The sequence below is a fragment of the Aspergillus caelatus genome, assembly GCF_009193585.1.
Source record: "Aspergillus caelatus strain CBS 763.97 unplaced genomic scaffold BDV27scaffold_11, whole genome shotgun sequence".
In the NCBI taxonomy this organism is placed as follows: Eukaryota; Fungi; Ascomycota; class Eurotiomycetes; order Eurotiales; family Aspergillaceae; genus Aspergillus; species Aspergillus caelatus.
This window is the reverse complement of record NW_022475274.1, coordinates 233611-251259: the sequence shown is the minus strand read 5'-3', so window position 1 is coordinate 251259 and position 17649 is coordinate 233611. Positions and strand designations below refer to the sequence as shown.

General features: G+C 44.5%; 5 protein-coding genes across 5 annotated transcripts; 3 read left to right on the top strand and 2 right to left on the bottom strand.

Annotated features, from left to right (window-relative positions):
- Positions 1–1791: 1791 nt before the first annotated feature.
- On the top strand, positions 1792–4690 carry BDV27DRAFT_141203 (uncharacterized protein; the record flags this gene model as incomplete). Its single annotated transcript, XM_032069781.1, has 5 exons — positions 1792–1807; positions 2121–3095; positions 3151–3970; positions 4026–4624; positions 4668–4690. 5 exons carry the CDS (start codon positions 1792–1794, stop codon positions 4688–4690), a joined length of 2433 nt encoding a protein of 810 aa, XP_031932624.1.
- Positions 4691–7730: 3040 nt separating this feature from the next.
- On the top strand, positions 7731–8279 carry BDV27DRAFT_153031 (uncharacterized protein; the record flags this gene model as incomplete). The annotated part of the gene is made up of 1 exon (XM_032071700.1): positions 7731–8279. The coding sequence occupies one exon, from the start codon at positions 7731–7733 to the stop codon at positions 8277–8279; it is 549 nt and encodes a 182-aa protein (XP_031932623.1).
- Positions 8280–8855: 576 nt separating this feature from the next.
- On the top strand, positions 8856–10010 carry BDV27DRAFT_165375 (WD40 repeat domain-containing protein; the record flags this gene model as incomplete). Its single annotated transcript, XM_032073908.1, has 3 exons — positions 8856–9176; positions 9230–9598; positions 9653–10010. The coding sequence occupies exons 1-3, from the start codon at positions 8902–8904 to the stop codon at positions 10008–10010; spliced, it is 1002 nt and encodes a 333-aa protein (XP_031932622.1). The 5' UTR covers positions 8856–8901.
- Positions 10011–11712: 1702 nt separating this feature from the next.
- On the bottom strand, positions 11713–12550 carry BDV27DRAFT_120791 (uncharacterized protein). The gene is made up of 2 exons (XM_032065207.1): positions 12165–12550; positions 11713–12022 (listed from the first exon to the last, which is right to left on the bottom strand). Exon 1 carries the CDS (start codon positions 12403–12405, stop codon positions 12196–12198), a length of 210 nt encoding a protein of 69 aa, XP_031932621.1. The 5' UTR covers positions 12406–12550; the 3' UTR covers positions 11713–12022; positions 12165–12195.
- Positions 12551–13582: 1032 nt separating this feature from the next.
- Positions 13583–14739, bottom strand: BDV27DRAFT_120790 (VOC family protein). The gene has a single exon (XM_032065206.1). It carries the CDS (start codon positions 14458–14460, stop codon positions 13660–13662), a length of 801 nt encoding a protein of 266 aa, XP_031932620.1. The 5' UTR covers positions 14461–14739; the 3' UTR covers positions 13583–13659.
- Positions 14740–17649: the final 2910 nt, after the last annotated feature.

Here is a 17649-nt window from a genome sequence, read left to right as displayed (position 1 = left end):
TTAACTAGTCAAGCTTCGTTTTTACCTTTTTTCTTTTTCTCTTTTTTCTTTTTGGTGGGAGTGCATTTAGAGACAACGGTAAGAGCTATAGTTTCAGTTTTACTGTTAGCTGCCTTGGCTACGGCCTCAAGAGTTCTATCACAGTCAGGTATGATGTCTAATACATAGCTAGATAACTATGCCGTGCCTCCGGGGTTAGATCAATATAATTCTCTGGGGTAAAATCCTTGTTATTTACGGAATTCTCTCTATTAATGCTCAATATATATACCTTAAAGAACTAATACTTCTCTTGTTAGCACTACAGCCATAAAGAGCAGGGAAAGAATATAAACATACAGCATCTTTTGTATAGATCTCTTTAAGTATACTTTAATTTCAGTCTATATTCATCTCGTTGCTGAGAAACAAGCGTAAAGACTTAAGATTAACTAGAGTTTCAAGAACAATAAGACTACTAAGGTCAAGGGGAAGAGACGGGTGTTAATCAATTATGATAGTGCGGAAGGATCCCTAGTTATAGAAGAAAGCTTCGTTGATCGGAATCTAGTCAGTCTGCCTATTAATGAGCGTGCTTGGGTTCTTCAAGAGCGATTTTTCTCTCCACGAGTCTTCAGTCTGGGCCACGGTCAGGTTTTCTGGAACTGTAGGGAGCTGTCTAATGCATTTGAATCTTTTCCTTCCAGTTTACGCGAGGGCAGTTTCGACCTGAGCTCGAGAGAACGATTATGGCCCCTTTCAGGGCAGAACTTTCACGAGCAAGGATCCTTTTGGAATGAATTGATACAACATTATACGAGCCGCCATCTAAAATTTCCCGCAAAGGACAGATTGGTAGCATTTTCAGCGATTGCCAAAGAAATGGCAGCCCTCATCCATAGCGAATATGTTGCAGGCCACTTTTGGAAACAGTTACCCCAGAGCTTACCATGGAAAGTCATCTCCTATCCAGAAAGCTGTCCTCAAAGAAGAGACAGGTATTCACTGGGGGACGGATGACTGATCAAGACTCCGACTTGGAGCTGGGCCTCTATAGATTGCGAGATCCAGATACCAATGACATCAATAGAACTCCATTCAACAGAGCCAATTGCAGACATGGTAGATTTCACATTGGATCTTGTGGATGACGCAAATCCCTATGGACAAGTCGTATCGGCAAGTTTGATACTTCAAGCCTATTGTGCCGAAGCACAGTGAACTGGTGGTTCCCCTATCATTTCCGGCCAGCCCATCAAGTTGCATGACTACACATCGTCTAACGGATATGATGTTTCCTTTTGGTGGATTAGAGACGATCCAACGGATGACCTACGGGAGGGTGATAGGTGCGAAATCATCGCTTTATCCAGAACGGAAATTACGGAAACAAATCAAAGTCTGTACGGATTGATTGTAAGACGACCGCCAGGCCAAGGTCCTGATTCCTATGCCCGAATTGGGTATTTTTGCATGAAAGGCTCGGCTGAAGCATGTCAAAGCTTGGGCTTGTGGCTTGGTGAGAAGAAAAAGATCACTTTGGTTTGATATCGTAAGTTGCTGAATAGAAGCCAAGGCCTGGTCTAGGCAGCCTCGTCATAGCCACACAGGCAGTGTTGGGTTGCTGGGGCAATATTACAAGGATGATGCACTGCCCCAAGGGTTGTTTACCATAGTAGCGAGGCTGGAGAGAATTAGCGGCAAATTAGAGGATATTATTGGCCTGAGAACTAAAGATACGTAGCAGACCTCTGGGCTAAGCGAATAGCATTATATATTAGGGCGCCTCACTGTGGCTAGGCGCCTGGCTAAATGCCTAGTCTCGAAAGCGATTGGGCCTTCGTCCACGTCGCTTACACCAAGAAAGCAATGGTTTTGTCTGTCATGTTCAGCCTCGCCCCGTAAAGAGGTGGCTTTCTGTATCATATTGGCTATATCATCTGTCAGATCCGCATCGAATTTTGTATTCTTTATCCAGAGTTTTGGTAAGAAAAGCTCTTCTCTTCTGCCCAAGCTTCAATCATTCCGTTGCAACATTCTCTCAGCTTATATCCTGTTGTCAAGGATCCATATCTCGTATATTTAACGGTGGGGTGAATGTTACGCTTTCGTTATGAAGAGGGGGCATATACCAGATCAAGATGAAGATAGTACGAAACCATCCACGGTGTTTAAACGGCAGAGGGGACTTACTTATGAGGACTATACGATTGGATGGGTATGTGCCCTAGCCGAAGAGTTGACTGCAGCAATGGCTATACTGGATGATATACACCCAGATCTCCCCAGTCGCGGAAATGACCAAAACATATACACGCTCGGGTCAATCGGAGGTCACAACATTGTGATAGCTTGTCTACCCATGGGCAAATATGGCACAACACCAGCCGCAGTGGTTGGAACCCAAATGCTTGAGCAATTTCCGTCCGTTCGATTTGGCTTAATGGTTGGAATTGGCGGTGGCATTTTCGAGAAAGGTGTCCGACTTGGTGATGTGGTGGTCGGCACACCTGGGAACGGACACCCTGGGGTTGTTCAAAGCGACTTGGGCAAGGCAGAGAGCACTGGGTTTTTCCCAACTAGTGCCCTCAACAACCCACCTAATACCTTGCTAGCTGCAGTAAACAAGTTGATTGCTCGCCGTCCGTTCAATGGCCCCATGATGGAGCAATACATCGAAGAGGCAAAAGCTAAATGGTGCCATTTATCGAAGCGTTTCACCCGCCCTTCAGAAGGAGAAGGCTCTGCATCCCTAGAGAGTATAGAGAGGGCTCCTGGACTATCAGAGAAGAGGCAGGTAAATGAAAGTGTAAAGATCCACTACGGCCTTATCGCCTCAGGGAATCAAGTGATCAAAGATGAGGTTCGGCGCGATGAGCTGAACAGGACATTTCATGGGAGGATACTATGCGTTGAAATGGAAGCAGCAGGCCTGTTGTATAATTTTCCATGCATTGTGGTACGAGGAATCTGTGATTATGCTGACTCGACCAAAAATGATGACTGGCATGACTATGCGGCAATCATGGCTGCTGCTTATGCCAAAGAGCTTCTGCAGTATGTTCTGCCAGTGGAGGTGAAATCATCCCACCGTATAAAGGACATACTCGATCAGAGTTAGTTCATCCAACCCCAGCGCGGACGACACGCATACTGATGGCGTGGATTTAGCGTTAGATACTATGTCAGCTACACAAAAGAATGTTTCACAGATACACTCTGGTCTAAGAAAACAAGAGGAGAAGAGAATCCTTGACTGGCTTACGGATGTTGAATATGGCCCACAGCACTATGGCAACCTTCAAGCACACCAACCTGAGACTGGCCAATGGTTTCTAGCATCACAAGAGTATCAAAAATGGTTGAATAGCAGCGGACAAATTCTATTCTGTCCGGGAATGCCAGGGGCAGGGAAGACTGTTCTCAGCGCAGTCGTCATTCGTGACCTGCACACACGATACGCTACAAGACCGCAATATGGAATTGCGTATATGTATCTGTCCTACCAACAACAAGACAGAATCGCTGGGGATGCGCCAGCGTTGAGCTTGCTAAAGCAGCTTTTAGGCCAATCCGAATCCACAAGTGAGTTGGAAACGCTGCATTTCGATCATCAGAGACGGGATACAAGGCCATCGTCTGCTGAAATTAGAACTCTCTTATGGTCAACGATCGCCCAATTTTCGCAGACCTTTATTGTCATCGATGCTGTGGATGAATGTAGTAGCTTCGAGGACCGATCAGAACTTCTTGCACTTCTTTTCCAGCTTCGAGCAGAACAGCAAGCAAACATATTTGTCACATCTAGGTTCATTGAGAGCATCACCCGTGAGTTCAACGATTGTATTACTCTGGAAATCCGTGCCATGGAAGACGATGTGTTGCGATATCTAGACGCTAATATTAAACTTGCTGACTCGATACTACTGCGAAGTAATCTGAGGCTGCAAGAGAAAGTCAAAGATGGAATCATAGAATTGGTCGACGGGATGTATGTATATATCCCACAAGAGAGGCAGAGATATGTTTTTAATGCACTCAAGCAGGTTTCTCCTAGCGAAGCTGTACCTAGAGACTTTCAAGTTTAAGATAACAGAGAGGGATATCGATGATGCACTTGCAGAACTCGGAAGCCTACAGAATAGCGTGTCTGGTGGGAAAGAAGCAATACTTTCCAAGGCATACGATCAAGTTATTGAAAGGATTCGACACCAGGGGTCTGATCATTTGAATCTTGCGAAAAAGGTCCTCTTGTGGATCACCTGGGCTGAATCACCATTGACTGCAAATGAGCTTCGCTATCTCTTAGCCGTGGAACCCGGTCAATTGGAAGTCGATGAGAGAAACTTCCCACAGATTGAGGACATGCTTTCTGTGTGTCTGGGGCTCGTTATTGTTGACAACCAGGAGGGTGGAACACTCCGCCTCATCCATTATACTGCACAAGAATACTTTGAATCCGAAAAGACAGAGCCTTTAATTTCTGAAACGGAAGCATATATTACGAATGTTTGCATCACATACCTATCTTTTGAAAACCCTCCTTGCATGATCTGCTTTCACATGCATGACCCCCGCCAATGTTGCTCTAGGGAATCTTACAAGTATAACTATGCTGCAAGAAAATGGGTATATCATGCACAACGTGCGACCACATCAGTTCAGGAAGTTGTCGCGTTTTTGTCTAGTCATGGAGACGGACTACCGCTAAGCACAAGCTTTGGGTCTGATGCCTACTCACCTAATTACCGAGGGTCTGGATTGCATATTGCTACATATCATGGCTTGCATGCAGTTGTTGAAGGATTGATTAAAGGTCATAATTTCGACTCAAAGGATTCATTTGGCCGAACACCGATATTCTGGGCAGCCAAGCAAGGACGTGTGAGCATTGCAAGGCTATTATCCCAAAAAGGCGCTGATCCAAATACAAGCGATAACCAAGGCCACACGCCATTATCAGTAGCAGCGGAAGTAGGTTATACACAGATTGTGAATCTATTCCTGGGGTACCATTTTGTAAGCATCGATTCATGGACAAGGGATGGCAGAACACTCTTTAGCTATGCAGCTAGAAACAACCATCGTGGAGTGATGGAACTGCTACTTCGAAAAGGTGCTAATCCAGATGCAGTGGATCAAAGGCACCGGACACCATTGCTTCATGCAGCAAGCTGGGGATGTAATGATGCCGTGGAGCTCTTACTCACCATACCCTCAGTCAACCGAAACCATCAAGATGACGAAGGGAAAAATGCAATATTTTTAGCAGCAGAGCGTGGAAGTGATGAGATTACACAGTTACTAATCTCAGAAGGGGTCAATATTGAAGCAGAGGACTTTCGGGGCGAGACACCTTTATTTGCTGCTGTGCGTAATAAACACGAGCAGGTTGTGCAGCTTCTCTGTGACCGTAATTTGAGTACCAACCATAGGAACAGGTGGGGCTACACGCCACTTCTCATTGCTGCACAGAAGGGAAACGCCAGCATTGTGAAGCTACTGATTTCTCATAATGCTGATCCTTACGCTTCGGATAATTATGGCTGCACACCACTTCAAATGGCTGCTCTGCATGGAGATACCGATATTGTGAAGCTATTGATCGCTTATAATGCTGATCCTCCCTCTTTGGATAATCATGGCCGCACACCACTTCATATTGCTGCAGAGAAGCCAAACACCAATGTTGTGGAGCTGTTACTTGAACATAACGCTGATCCTTCCGCTGTGGATGACCATGGCTGCACACCACTTCACGTGGCTGCAAAGAAGGGGAACACCGATGTTGCGAAATTGCTAATTGCTCATAAAGCTGACCCTAACTCTGTGAATAACCATAGCCGTACACCACTTCATGTTGCTGCACAGAAGGGCCATACCGATATGGTGAAGCTGTTGCTGGCTCATGATGCTGATCCCAACTCGCTGGATGATAATGGTTGCACACCATTGGCTTTGGCGACGAGAAATGCGCACTCATCCATTCATGAACTCCTCACCTGTACGGACTTCACAAATCAGTACCCAGGGCCAGAGAGACTCCTCTTGGAAGCATTTATTAGAAAGAGTGAAAAGGCTATTGTAGCCCTAGTTGCCAATCGTCATGTTAGTTTCGAGTCATTCCAAAATGGGGGACTTGGCTTTCTTCTTCCGGCGGTCAACTCTGGGTCTTCGGCGGCTCTAAAGGCCCTCATCGCACGGGGAGTAAATTGCTCCGATTACCGGAATCGCCATGGTCAAAGTATCTTGTGGGAAGCCGTGGAAATTGGCGATGCCAACATAGTCAAAGTGCTGCTCGAAACCGAGCACTTCAATCTGCGCTTTACAAATGCACCCGGCCGATCCTTGCTTTGGCTATCGATTGATAAACGCCACCTCCACGTAACTCGATTACTACTTGAGACAGGAGGGATTGAGTTAGACTATCCAAACCGACTCGGCCAAACCCCACTGGCATGGGCCTCTGGAGAAGGAGAAGAAAAAATCCTGAGTTCGATATTAAGCCACGACTGCATACGGGTTAACTCCAGGGATAAAAGCGGCCGAACACCACTTCACCATGCGGCCAGAAATGGACACCATGGCGTTGTCATGTTCTTACTTGCGAAGGACAGCCTTGACCTCAATGCTCAAGATGTATGCGGTGAGACACCCCTGTCTGTCGCAGCCAAAAATGGACATGACCAGGTAGTGCGCATCTTACTCGACCGAAACGATATTAATCCAGTGTTGGAGGACGAGAATAACTCGGGACCTTTGGAGTTCGCCATACGAAATGGACACGTCAATGTTGTGAAATTGCTTCTTGAAGAAACAAGGGTCATCAATGCGTATCAAGCGGAAGAGAAAGCAGTGCGCCTCGCACACGCGACAGCTGACACGACCACAGACGTCCTTGAGGTGGTGTGCAACTCAGCTCTATGAAATATATACATAATTGTCTGTCTACAACAATTTATTAAACATACATCGTAAGGATGAACTGGTCCTGACTTTGCTGTATCTCATCCATCCATATATCATCGATCTATTCATATCTTTAACTCTACTAGTCTATTTAGCCAAGGTTCAAAGGCAGATCTTAACTGTTACATATCTGGCTCGGACCAGTAGGAAGCGGGGCCCGGAAGTATTTGAGCCTCGTCAAGAGTATTGCCTCCTGTCTGTCGCTCTGATTCAGTTGAAACATCGTGTGGAGTTACACGAAGCAGAACCAGTGCAGCACCTGCATAGACTAGAAAGCATGCCCCCCTGCATAGCGATAGATAGAGCAGCCAATATGAGTCCTGTTCGGGATTACTATAGTAGACGGAAGGAGCTCCAGCTAATAACATGCAAATGCGAAATCATAGACATCTGTCCTAGTTGTTAACATATTCCCAGTAATCACTTTGAGGCATGAATAAGGAGCCCGGCAAACCAACGTAAAAAAGGTGAACTCCCTTCCCCTCTCTTCTCCCCTTGCGATACGTCACTGATCATCATCCATATACCCATCCATATATGCACTAGTTACAATCATACTGTAGATTGTATAGTGGTTCAATGTCTTAGTCAATCTTCTCTGGTTCCTCAGTTGGGTCCCGCCCTTCTCTACCCACCATATGTCTTCAATGTAGAGCCCTGGCTGTCCACATATACCAGGTCATGTTCCCTTCGATCAGACTTAAGTACCACACTATCTAATACTTATCTAGTGGACGGCCGACTTAACGAGCACTGTTAGTTCTCCACCCTACCAATACAATATGGCTACCGAAGTGCTCATCACCATCAACAGTCTTGGAAACGTTGCGTGCTTTAACGTCGACCCAGTCATTTCAGCCACCACGGAGATACCATTAGATGATATTCGACAAGCCCTGTCAACGCATGTCTTCGTCTTTCGAGATCCCAATGAACTAAAGAAAATTTTCGAAAATACCATTCCTGAAAATGTGGAGACACGCAATGGGATGCGCAAACTACGTCTCAGGATCCTACGTCCCATTTCGTCAAAACAGTTGACTCTGGAAGAGAAATACGGCTCTATTAAAGGGCCGAACATGTCTATACTTGAAAAGAGGTGGAGAACTGCCTGTAAGGCTATTCCGAAGAAGCATGAGATTGAGGAAATTATTTTCGATATGTCTTGCGGCCAGGAAATCGAGCTATTACATATAAGCACGTTCCTACAGCACATCAGCACTACTATGAGTCTCAAGGCGAGAGGGACTTTCCATTGTCAAGTTCAGGGTTGTGATAGTAAGAGCGTAGAATGGTTGAAAAAGAGTCTTGTCGGAGTTTGTGCTTCTTAAATCCATGGCAACAGTTCCGGGTCTTCAACGGCTGCTTTTGGGGCGATATCTTTCTACATTGTGTTTTAGTTGAGGCTGGCTTGAGGCTTTATCTGTGAATGGCCTAATAGACATATAATAATGAATAACTCCTACTTTAATGAAGTCGTACTCAGGTCGCAGCACCTCTTGAATTCCATAACGAATGATACGCAGAGCAAATCTAGCAGTTTAAACTTATGATAGTATCATAGTCCTGGGTAGTTGTCGTTGTATCTAAACGAGTCAGAATGATCAGAAATATCATTGCCATTCATCGGTTGATAGATATATCCGGCTCATTGGTGTGCCGGCTTCCTGGTGTCAAGGAGATCTGAGAGTTGCGGCCTATAAGGGTAGTTTCAAAACAGGTTTCAAGCAAATTCTAAAGGAATGTCATCCTGGTTTATTTAACCTAAAGTTTCAAAGATCTGCAATGGTGGCCCCACCGGTGTCAGCGTGAGATTGAGGCTGAGTTTGGCCCCAAGGCATCCTTCTGGACCCCGTCTATTTATTCTTGTTCGCCCGCAGTTATTATAATTATGATATCCCCTTAGTCTATTTGCGGCAGTATAGAAATCAACCATTCTTATTTCGACCCGTCATGGCTTCCAGCATTCCAACCGAGGCTTGCGAGCCCACCATCCACAAGACCTTTCCGCGCGATGGCCTGGCTGTGACAGCGTGCGAGATGGGAACTACGTACTTCGTGATCGCAAAAGAATCTGCTCTATACATATTCAACTTTGCTGATAACTCCCTAACCACACTGCAAGAGAAGGGGAATATCACTTGGTCTCTCGCCTTACGCGAAGATAAGAATCTCTTAATAACGGGTGGAACAGAGGGGGAGCTCCGGATATGGAACATAGAGACAAAGTGACTAACTTCGAGCCGAGCAATCCTGGATAAAACTTGCTAATTTGTTCTAGGTCGGTCATGCGCTCACTGAAGGGTCATACTGCAACTGTCCGCAGCCTCCTGATAGTAGATGATACCACGCTTATCTCCGGTAGTCGCGACTCGACCATCTGCATTTGGGACTTGGACTCTGATGCAACCAATCCAAAGTTGATTCTAAAAGGGCACACAAAGACAGTGCGATGCCTCAAAATGCACGGCGGGGTGCTCGTTTCAGGAGGTTATGACGGGGAAGCGCGGGTCTGGGATATTCACACCGGGCAATGTCTCCATGTGCTCAAAGGTCATACGGGGGCTTTGTATGATTTATGTTTTAATGGATCTCGTATCGTCACAGGCAGTTTGGATTCAACTATCCGGGTTTGGGATCCCCGCTCAGGGTTTGTTTTTTGCTATCTATTTGCTCCACGATAGTCGACTAACCACGTTCCTAGAGCTTGTCTAGGAGCTCTTTCGGGCCACAGTGGGGTTGTCAGCCGGTTACTCTTACGAGAGGATACTCTTATCGCTGCGGATAGTTCTGGCTTGGTGAAAGTGTGGTCTTTGGATAAAGCGTCGGGTCGGACTATATCTGAAGAGAAAGGCGGAAGTGTCATTTCGTTGGTAGCAGATGACGAAAATATTCTCATTGGGAACACTAATGGCTCGGTGTATTTAGTCAATCATGAATCTGGAGCGACTAAGGCCCTTCTGACAGGAGCAGATGCTGTCTGGAATGTGGGGTTCACACCGTCTAATCGTCCGTTGGCGGTTTACTTCGAGGGGGGAGATACTCAGTTAGACATCTTCTAAGATACATAGAAGAGTACAATGAATAACCTCCAGCTGTGTTCTACTAAAAGTGAAGCAATATCCAGACTAGGGATATTTAGGCTTACCCGATAAATATAAAGGAAATAGAGCACCGCTTCTATCATATATCACAACTCAAGAGGTCCAAACTGAACATTGTCCCCGGTCATCACTCCCCACCAATAGGCAGAGATTATTTATTGTCCTGTGTTTGTTCTTTCCTTTTGAGAACATCCGGGATCTTAACCCCCCGGCAATGAAGACGTGTATCCCAAATTTACTACAGTCTGATCCTTGGATTGACTCGGCCGTGTCTTTGCTCAAAGGCTTCTCACTGGGAGAATGATCGATCCCTCCATATTCCGCCAACGCCGATAAAAGCGAGATATGGGATTGAAGGCTACGATGAAGAATTAGGCATCGTGGCGAGCTCTATATGCGCTGAGGATATTAAACTGATGTACGTTTTACAGGATACCTATGCTCCCCCCCCATTTGTTCAGATAACGTTTGCTTGATATTATTGCGTTAGGCACCAATGTGTTACATTTCAGTTACCACCAATAGCCTTTCACAATTGCGTGATCTGAGAAAGCCGGCTACAAATTGGCAAAAAGTTAAAGCCTCAAAGGAAGGTACGCCAGACCAATCCGACAGTCAAACAGTAATCCACAGTCGATGTAGCCTTTGTGTTTTGGTACTTCCAGTATGGTATTAGGACACCACTCACCGCGAGTGGAGTCCTAATACCATGTTAGTATTGTTGAGAATGGCTGTCTATCTTCAGTGTTTCTCTGTCAAAACTTTTTGACAGCAAAGAGAGGGAAGGTAATAGCCCATGGCGTATTCTGCGGGTGGAGAACCATCCCTTGTGACATGCTGCGCTCTGACTCCGGCCATATCCGGCTTGGTGTTTATCCTCCTAGAGGCTAAGCTATTGGCCGCCCTTTGTCCCGCGCTTTTTCAATGGCGGACATCTTGTACACAAGAAGCTCAATCAGCTGGTAAAATGCCAACATGCTGGTCTTTGAGTGACGCGTAAAACCCATGTGTTTCTGATTGTACTCACTTTAATATTTCATTTACCCTTTCACAAAAGGCCAGAAGTTATCTGATATTTTTTTTAACTATGTCCAGCTGAAAAGCTCAATCTCTCTATTTGGCTCGTGAGGTTAATAAGCAGGAGCCAACGTGAGTGGCGTCCCTTGCCAATTGTATACACCTTGGGCTTTTGTTAATGGATGAGTTGAAACCCCGATGGTGAACCTTTGACCTCCTACATCAGCCAAATCCTACTACTCCGTCCGTCCCGCCGGCTGGTGAGGTAATTAAAACATACATGGGTGACCTGAATCTCACAAGGGCATGAACATCCACATAGAAGTTAAAGAGACCAAAACCCATCCAGATATCGATCTTTATTTTTAGTCCATCCTTCAAGTTTCGGGAGGATGTACTCAAGGTGATACCAGGAGTAGACACTCACACAGTGAGAGATATGACCCCATTGTTGAGATCCACATGGCCCTGACGCTAATGTGACGGGCTATGGAATGGCCACCTGGAGGGGGGTTGTATAAACGTGATGCACGTACAATTCTAGATCGATAGCGCCAATAAGTATTATTTTCAGAGACTATAACACTGACGAACAAGACTCCTGTTGCTAGCTTGAGAGAAAGGTTAATTTATTCCGCTTGAATTCAATCGAGAACTACGAATCTAATACATTGAATGTCTAGCAAGAATACCAAAGGCAGCGTCTTCCTCCCAATGCCAAAATCTACTGGGCTTGGTTCCCAGCGCTCCGGGTGGACGAAGTATATATGATGGCATTAATGTACAAATTTCAACCTGAAGACCGTTTCAACGGCAGTGGAAGCTGAGTATACAGTACTTCCGGAAATTGGTGGCGCCACCATCCACTTCTCTAGTTATCCCAACTAGAGCTTCTAACTGGATCCTTTCCCACAACCATATCCCCGTCGCCAAACAATTCTATAATACCAAGCCTAATGAGTATACCACGTATGGTTAATCTTAACATCACTATTGGAATTTGGCAGATATATGGGAAACTCTCGGAGCGCAGGTAAAAAAAAAAAAAAAAAAAAAAAGAATTAACAAGACACAGTAAAAAGTAAAGCCACTCACATATTACCAACCGAGAAGCCCTTCCATGTCTTTAATTAGCAGCGGAACCAATACCTTCGCCAACACCCGAAGCGGCGGCACCAAAGCCTTTTCCAACACTCGAAGCAGCGTTACCAAAAGCTTGGCCAATACCTCCCGTTGGACCATCAGGTTTCACTTGATTCGTACCCGGACCGTTCTCAATCGGGGCTGCCATTACGGCGCCATAAAAGAAGGCAATGATGACCAATGAAAGCCGCATATTTGAAGAATTTTCGATGTGTGGCAAGCTATGCGGAACCGTATTCTGCGTGTAGAAGAGAGGAGGGAAAGTGAAAAAGAGAAGATGAAGTTTTCAAGCTGCCTGTGTAGAGTGTCATTTATAGGGATATATGCTTGCGCTTTATATTCCGCTTAGATGAGTGGAAAATAGTATTATTTGCTCTATACATATAGGACTATTCTAACGAAACTAGTGAACTCTATGGGTTTCACTGCTAGTGATCTACAGCAGAGCATACTGCACACTTCGCAAACTAGCCGGTTGCACACCGCTATATTTTCTTTGCTTCGCCCCATAGTTTATATTATTAAAAGACAGGCGGGTACTGGTTCCATTATTAGCGGAAAGCATGACAAAACTACCCTTATCAGCTTGATATCATATTTATTCATGTTTTTGTTTCTGCTCTGCTATAGTTACACGATACGGGTGATATAAGCTTGTGCATCTATATCCAACTTCAACAGAGTCGTAACACCATTTACCTACCGATTTAGTATGGTAAGTTGTCAATAATAGCAATAATTTGCCCCCTACACCACAATTTATAGGATGAGACTTGCTGAGTCTATAGTACCGGGTCTACTTTTAATATAAGCGATCGATAACCCTAACAGTTCTATTGTTCAACTCACGACAAATAGTCAGGTGACGGTGGCGTGACTACAACACACTTAATGCATTGAATATTGCATGATCATCCAATAATTGGCAATAGTACAGTATTCCTCTTACACTGAATTGACGCCAACTTTTTTGGGGTTTGAATCATTTAACACTGATTAATAAATTGGTCCGTCCTATAATAGTTACTTGTGAATGCTTGTTTACATAGTTCCCTTTTATTTGTCTGTGCACTACTAATCGAAGGGCGGAATGTCATGGTCGGGCGAGGAGGTGACAGGTGTATAGGTTCACTTCCGTCTTTTAAATGAATATCATTTCCTTAGGTGTATAAATAAGTATTAATTGGCATTGCGGCTCAGGAAACACTGAAGACTGGCGAGTGGTTAAACTGGTTTCGACTCTAGCTATACCTCACGGTGCTTGCGTTGGTATTGAGCAAATCCAACTTGGAATTCGTACGAATGTAAGTTTCTACGACTCTCGGGTACCTAAAGAGCCGAAGCTGGCGGCATGGCTGTCTTCTTCTTGGCGGACACGTGCGTGTCGTCTCTTATTTTGCTATGAATTCTATTCCCAACGTACACATCACACAAATGAGGAACATATCTATATTCTCTCTACCGTAACTGTAAGCCCTGGCAGAAGTTCAACTTGCCATTGCATTTCCCCATACAAGGTGAGTGTGACCGCTGCTTCCCCTTCATTTGCAGACAGCGAGATAGTGTGCCTTCCTTCTTGCAATCCCGCGGGAACCTCATAATGCCAGTTTCGAGGCGCCAACCCCGTTGAACCGTCGGAGGGGTAGATCGCATCATATACCGTCGATAGATCGGAAACCCGTGCCTCCGGAACAGACACAGAGACCGAAGATATTCCTAACACCCCACTGGGATGCTGGGTCAGTTCGAATTGCTCCTGGTAGGGCACCCGCAAGTGCCGAGGGGTCCTGTCGAAGCACCAAAACGGCAAATGCCCTGGGATGATTGCACTGCCTTGGGTATCGCTCGCAGCGCTGATGGCCCATTCCAAGCTGACTCCGTCCTCCCTCTTTCGGCCTCCAGGAATCGGGTCTTGGTAGGAAAAGCCAGCACTCGAGTCGAGAACTCGCTGCTGGACGGCAGCAAAGTCGCTCTCGCTCGGCAATGTGAGGGCCCAGTCGATGATCGTGTTTTCCTTTAAATTTCCCCAGCGATGCTTTCTGCGTTGCTCGGGATCGGCATCCTTGGCGAAGGCGATGAATTCGATGTACACTCCATCCGGGAGGAGAATCAATTTATTCGAGGTCAGTCCATCGGCATGGGTTCCGCCTGGCGCTATAACAAAGTAAGGTTGGAGGCGGTCGGATAGAGTGAGGAGATCGTCATGAGGGATGAGAATCACTATATGATCGAGAGTCGGACGAGACATTGTTTACCACGAAAAGACAAATATACGGGCAATTGGGAATATGAAGGTACTTGGTCAATCTGTGTAATCTGCAGATGTTGGCGAGATAAATGAAAGAGATGAGGGGGGAAGTATTTCTATGTCCTTGCTGAATTTACCATTCCCCGCAACTATTATGTGATCGTATTTTAGATCGCTTTTCCCCTCTTAGTCTAGAACGGTTTCTCCAACAACCCCGCAATACCTACAAATGTTCTCTAAGCTTGGCACTATCTCCATATGTTCAATGCTATTTCTCTCAAACACACCATAATGATGCTCCGATATTACCTGCTCTGGTTTTTAATAGGGGCGTCTAGACAAAGGCTCACCATGTCATTTAGAAGCTTACAGGTCGTGAGCTATGCGTTCTCCATCTGACACAACATGAGCGAGAGACTGTCATCCCAAGACTCCGCAGATCTGTAACAGAGACAAGAGATCTAACCTTTGAGGAGGTAGGCAGTAGAGTATATAGGAAAGTAAATATATACAATTCGCAGCTTTATCTTTAGAAGTGCCAAGACTTGTATCGTATAGAAGCACAAGCTGTGTAAGTAGAGGAACATAGGAACATACTGTTGACCATAATTTATCTTTAGTTAATCTGTTCATTCACTAATGTTAGTTGCAATGGGGTTTCCATGCTTAGCGTATGCAGGAGTATTTGGTTCTGTCTCTACTAACACATTAGGGCACGGTCATATAGGCAATTGAGATGGATAAGCGGTTCACCAATGAATTTGGGCTGAATGTGTCTCACATTTTCAAGCGATGAACATATATAGGTATTGGCAATATTTATGGTAGATACAACGATTACAACCTCCTAGACAGTAAACAGAATGCTATATCTAGCCTCAAGAACCTAACCGCGGACAAGGAACCACCTCACCAGAATCCTGAAATGAACATCCCTTTCCCGTAAAGGATTGGTCTCTATACCCCACTCTATCCGCCGTTCACGTGCATCTGCCTCTTGCATGTGTGCTTTTAGGTTCAGTTTCTCGGTTAAGGAGTCCGTATACTATACCTAATGCATTAGGATTCGATGATACTTGGTAAAACAAAAAATGGCAATATACTGACAACGGTTAACTGTCGACATCCCAGAACGGCGCCAGTTTCGGTAGATATCGATCGTGATCAAAGGCCAGAAGGACACAAACAAGCCCTAGGTGACATTAGTAAAGGCCTGTGTGTGAGCCAAAGACAGGTGTAGGGGTATGCAGATGGTGACCGTGCTGATCACGTATTCTAGCCAGACCAGCAGGATTGTGTCAGATGCACGCCAGGGTAACTTGGGTCGGATTTGTATTTCCATTCTTTGTTTCAGGGTTTGCTCATGTGAGAACCACGGTATCTGGACTGTCTGTATTTTGTCCAAAAAAAAAAAAAAAAAAAAAAGACAAAGTGTGGGGGAGATTTCCCACGCGTTGTATACGGTAAAGGTACTGTACAGTAAGCCCTTAGCCATGATCCGATCGCTTTGCTTTTTGTTAGCAATCAAGAGATCGCAAAATGCTTTCAAACAATAAATGATGGGAGCATCCCCTGTAGCCAGTATTGTCACATATCTTAACAGGCACCACCATGACTGCTTTGTAGGCCCTTCATACTAGTAACTTAATTAACTAACGTAATCGACTACCAAGTTGCGAATTTTTCCCGCTCCCCCATAAAATAATCTAATCAACATTTATCAACGCGTTAAATATCGTTTTTATTAGAAAATGCCTTATACTAAAGAAAAGCGTATTGAAATGGCCATTTCTGCCTACAAAAGTCAGAAGATTAAGTCAAAATTACAAGCTGCTGAGATATTTGCAGTAGAATTTTGTAAACAATTATAGTATAGTACTTGAGCCATTCCACATAGAAACTCGGGTCGAATTGAAAATCCTCGCTTATCTGTATCTAATAATCGCTTTTTAAGTGATTCTTCTTCGAACTCAGTCAGTTTGTGACTATTGGCGCTTGTTTTCGATCGTGCAGTATGGCCTTGAAGCCGATAACGTAAGGTAGATTCAGGAACACCAACTCTTGGAATCAACCGGTCTTATAAATCTGTTAAACGCCATCCTGAGCTATGTACACAATATACAAGACGAATGACATATCAACGCGCAAAACAAGATGATCTAAAGGTTATAATACCCTGGTTCCAGACTGTACAAGCAGCTATTCAAGAACATGGTATATATAAAGGTGATATCTGGAACTTTGACGAGACTGGCTTTGCAATGGGACTCTGCTCTACTTCCAAAGTAATTACTGTAGTTAAGCGCAGTGAGCGACCACACAGAATAATTTAGGGCAATTGTAAATAGGTTACAGTTATTAAAGTAGTCAGTTCAAGAGATATATCTATTCCACCAGTTACTATACTGAAGGCAAGCTATCAACAAGCTGCCTGGTTTCAAGAGCCTAAGCTTATTAAAGACCGGTAGATTACAACTAGTCAAAATAGCTGGACAACCAATAAAATTGGTTTTAAAAGGCTAAAGGATATCTTTGAACTATTTTATAACCGTTTTATGACTGGTACTAAGTGACTACTTATTCTTGATGGCCATAGCAGTCATTTAACTGCTGATTTAATAATTTTTGTGGACAGAATATAATAATATGTCTCTGTATGCCTGCTCATGCTTCACAGCTTCTCCAACCGCTTGATATAGGTATTTTTGGCCCGCTTAATAGCGTGTATAGAAAGCTTCTTGAAGAATATATGGTTGCCGGCAACAATTATATTAATAAAGAAGACTTCCTATCTTTATATTCCGATATATATACTAAAGTAGCTACTTCAGTAAAGATCTGCAGTGGTTTTGCAGGAGCAAGGCTTAAGCTATTTAATTAAGAATATGTTCTTTCCAAGCTCACGTTTCAACTACATATACCAACACCACCATTAGCTGAAGGCTCAATATCTTCTACTTTTCAGACTCCGCAGAATACTCGCCAGCTAGATCGGAAAGTACGCAGTCTATAAAACAGTCTTAATAGAAAACAGAAGCTCTCTAGCAGTCCAATTGCTTATATTTGACACCTTCAAAAAGTTGCGCAAATGGCTATATATACCAATCTTCTCTTACAACAAGAAATCAAGGCTGTACAAGCTGAGAATAAGCAGAAATATAAGAAAAAAGCTAGGAAACGCGCTATAAT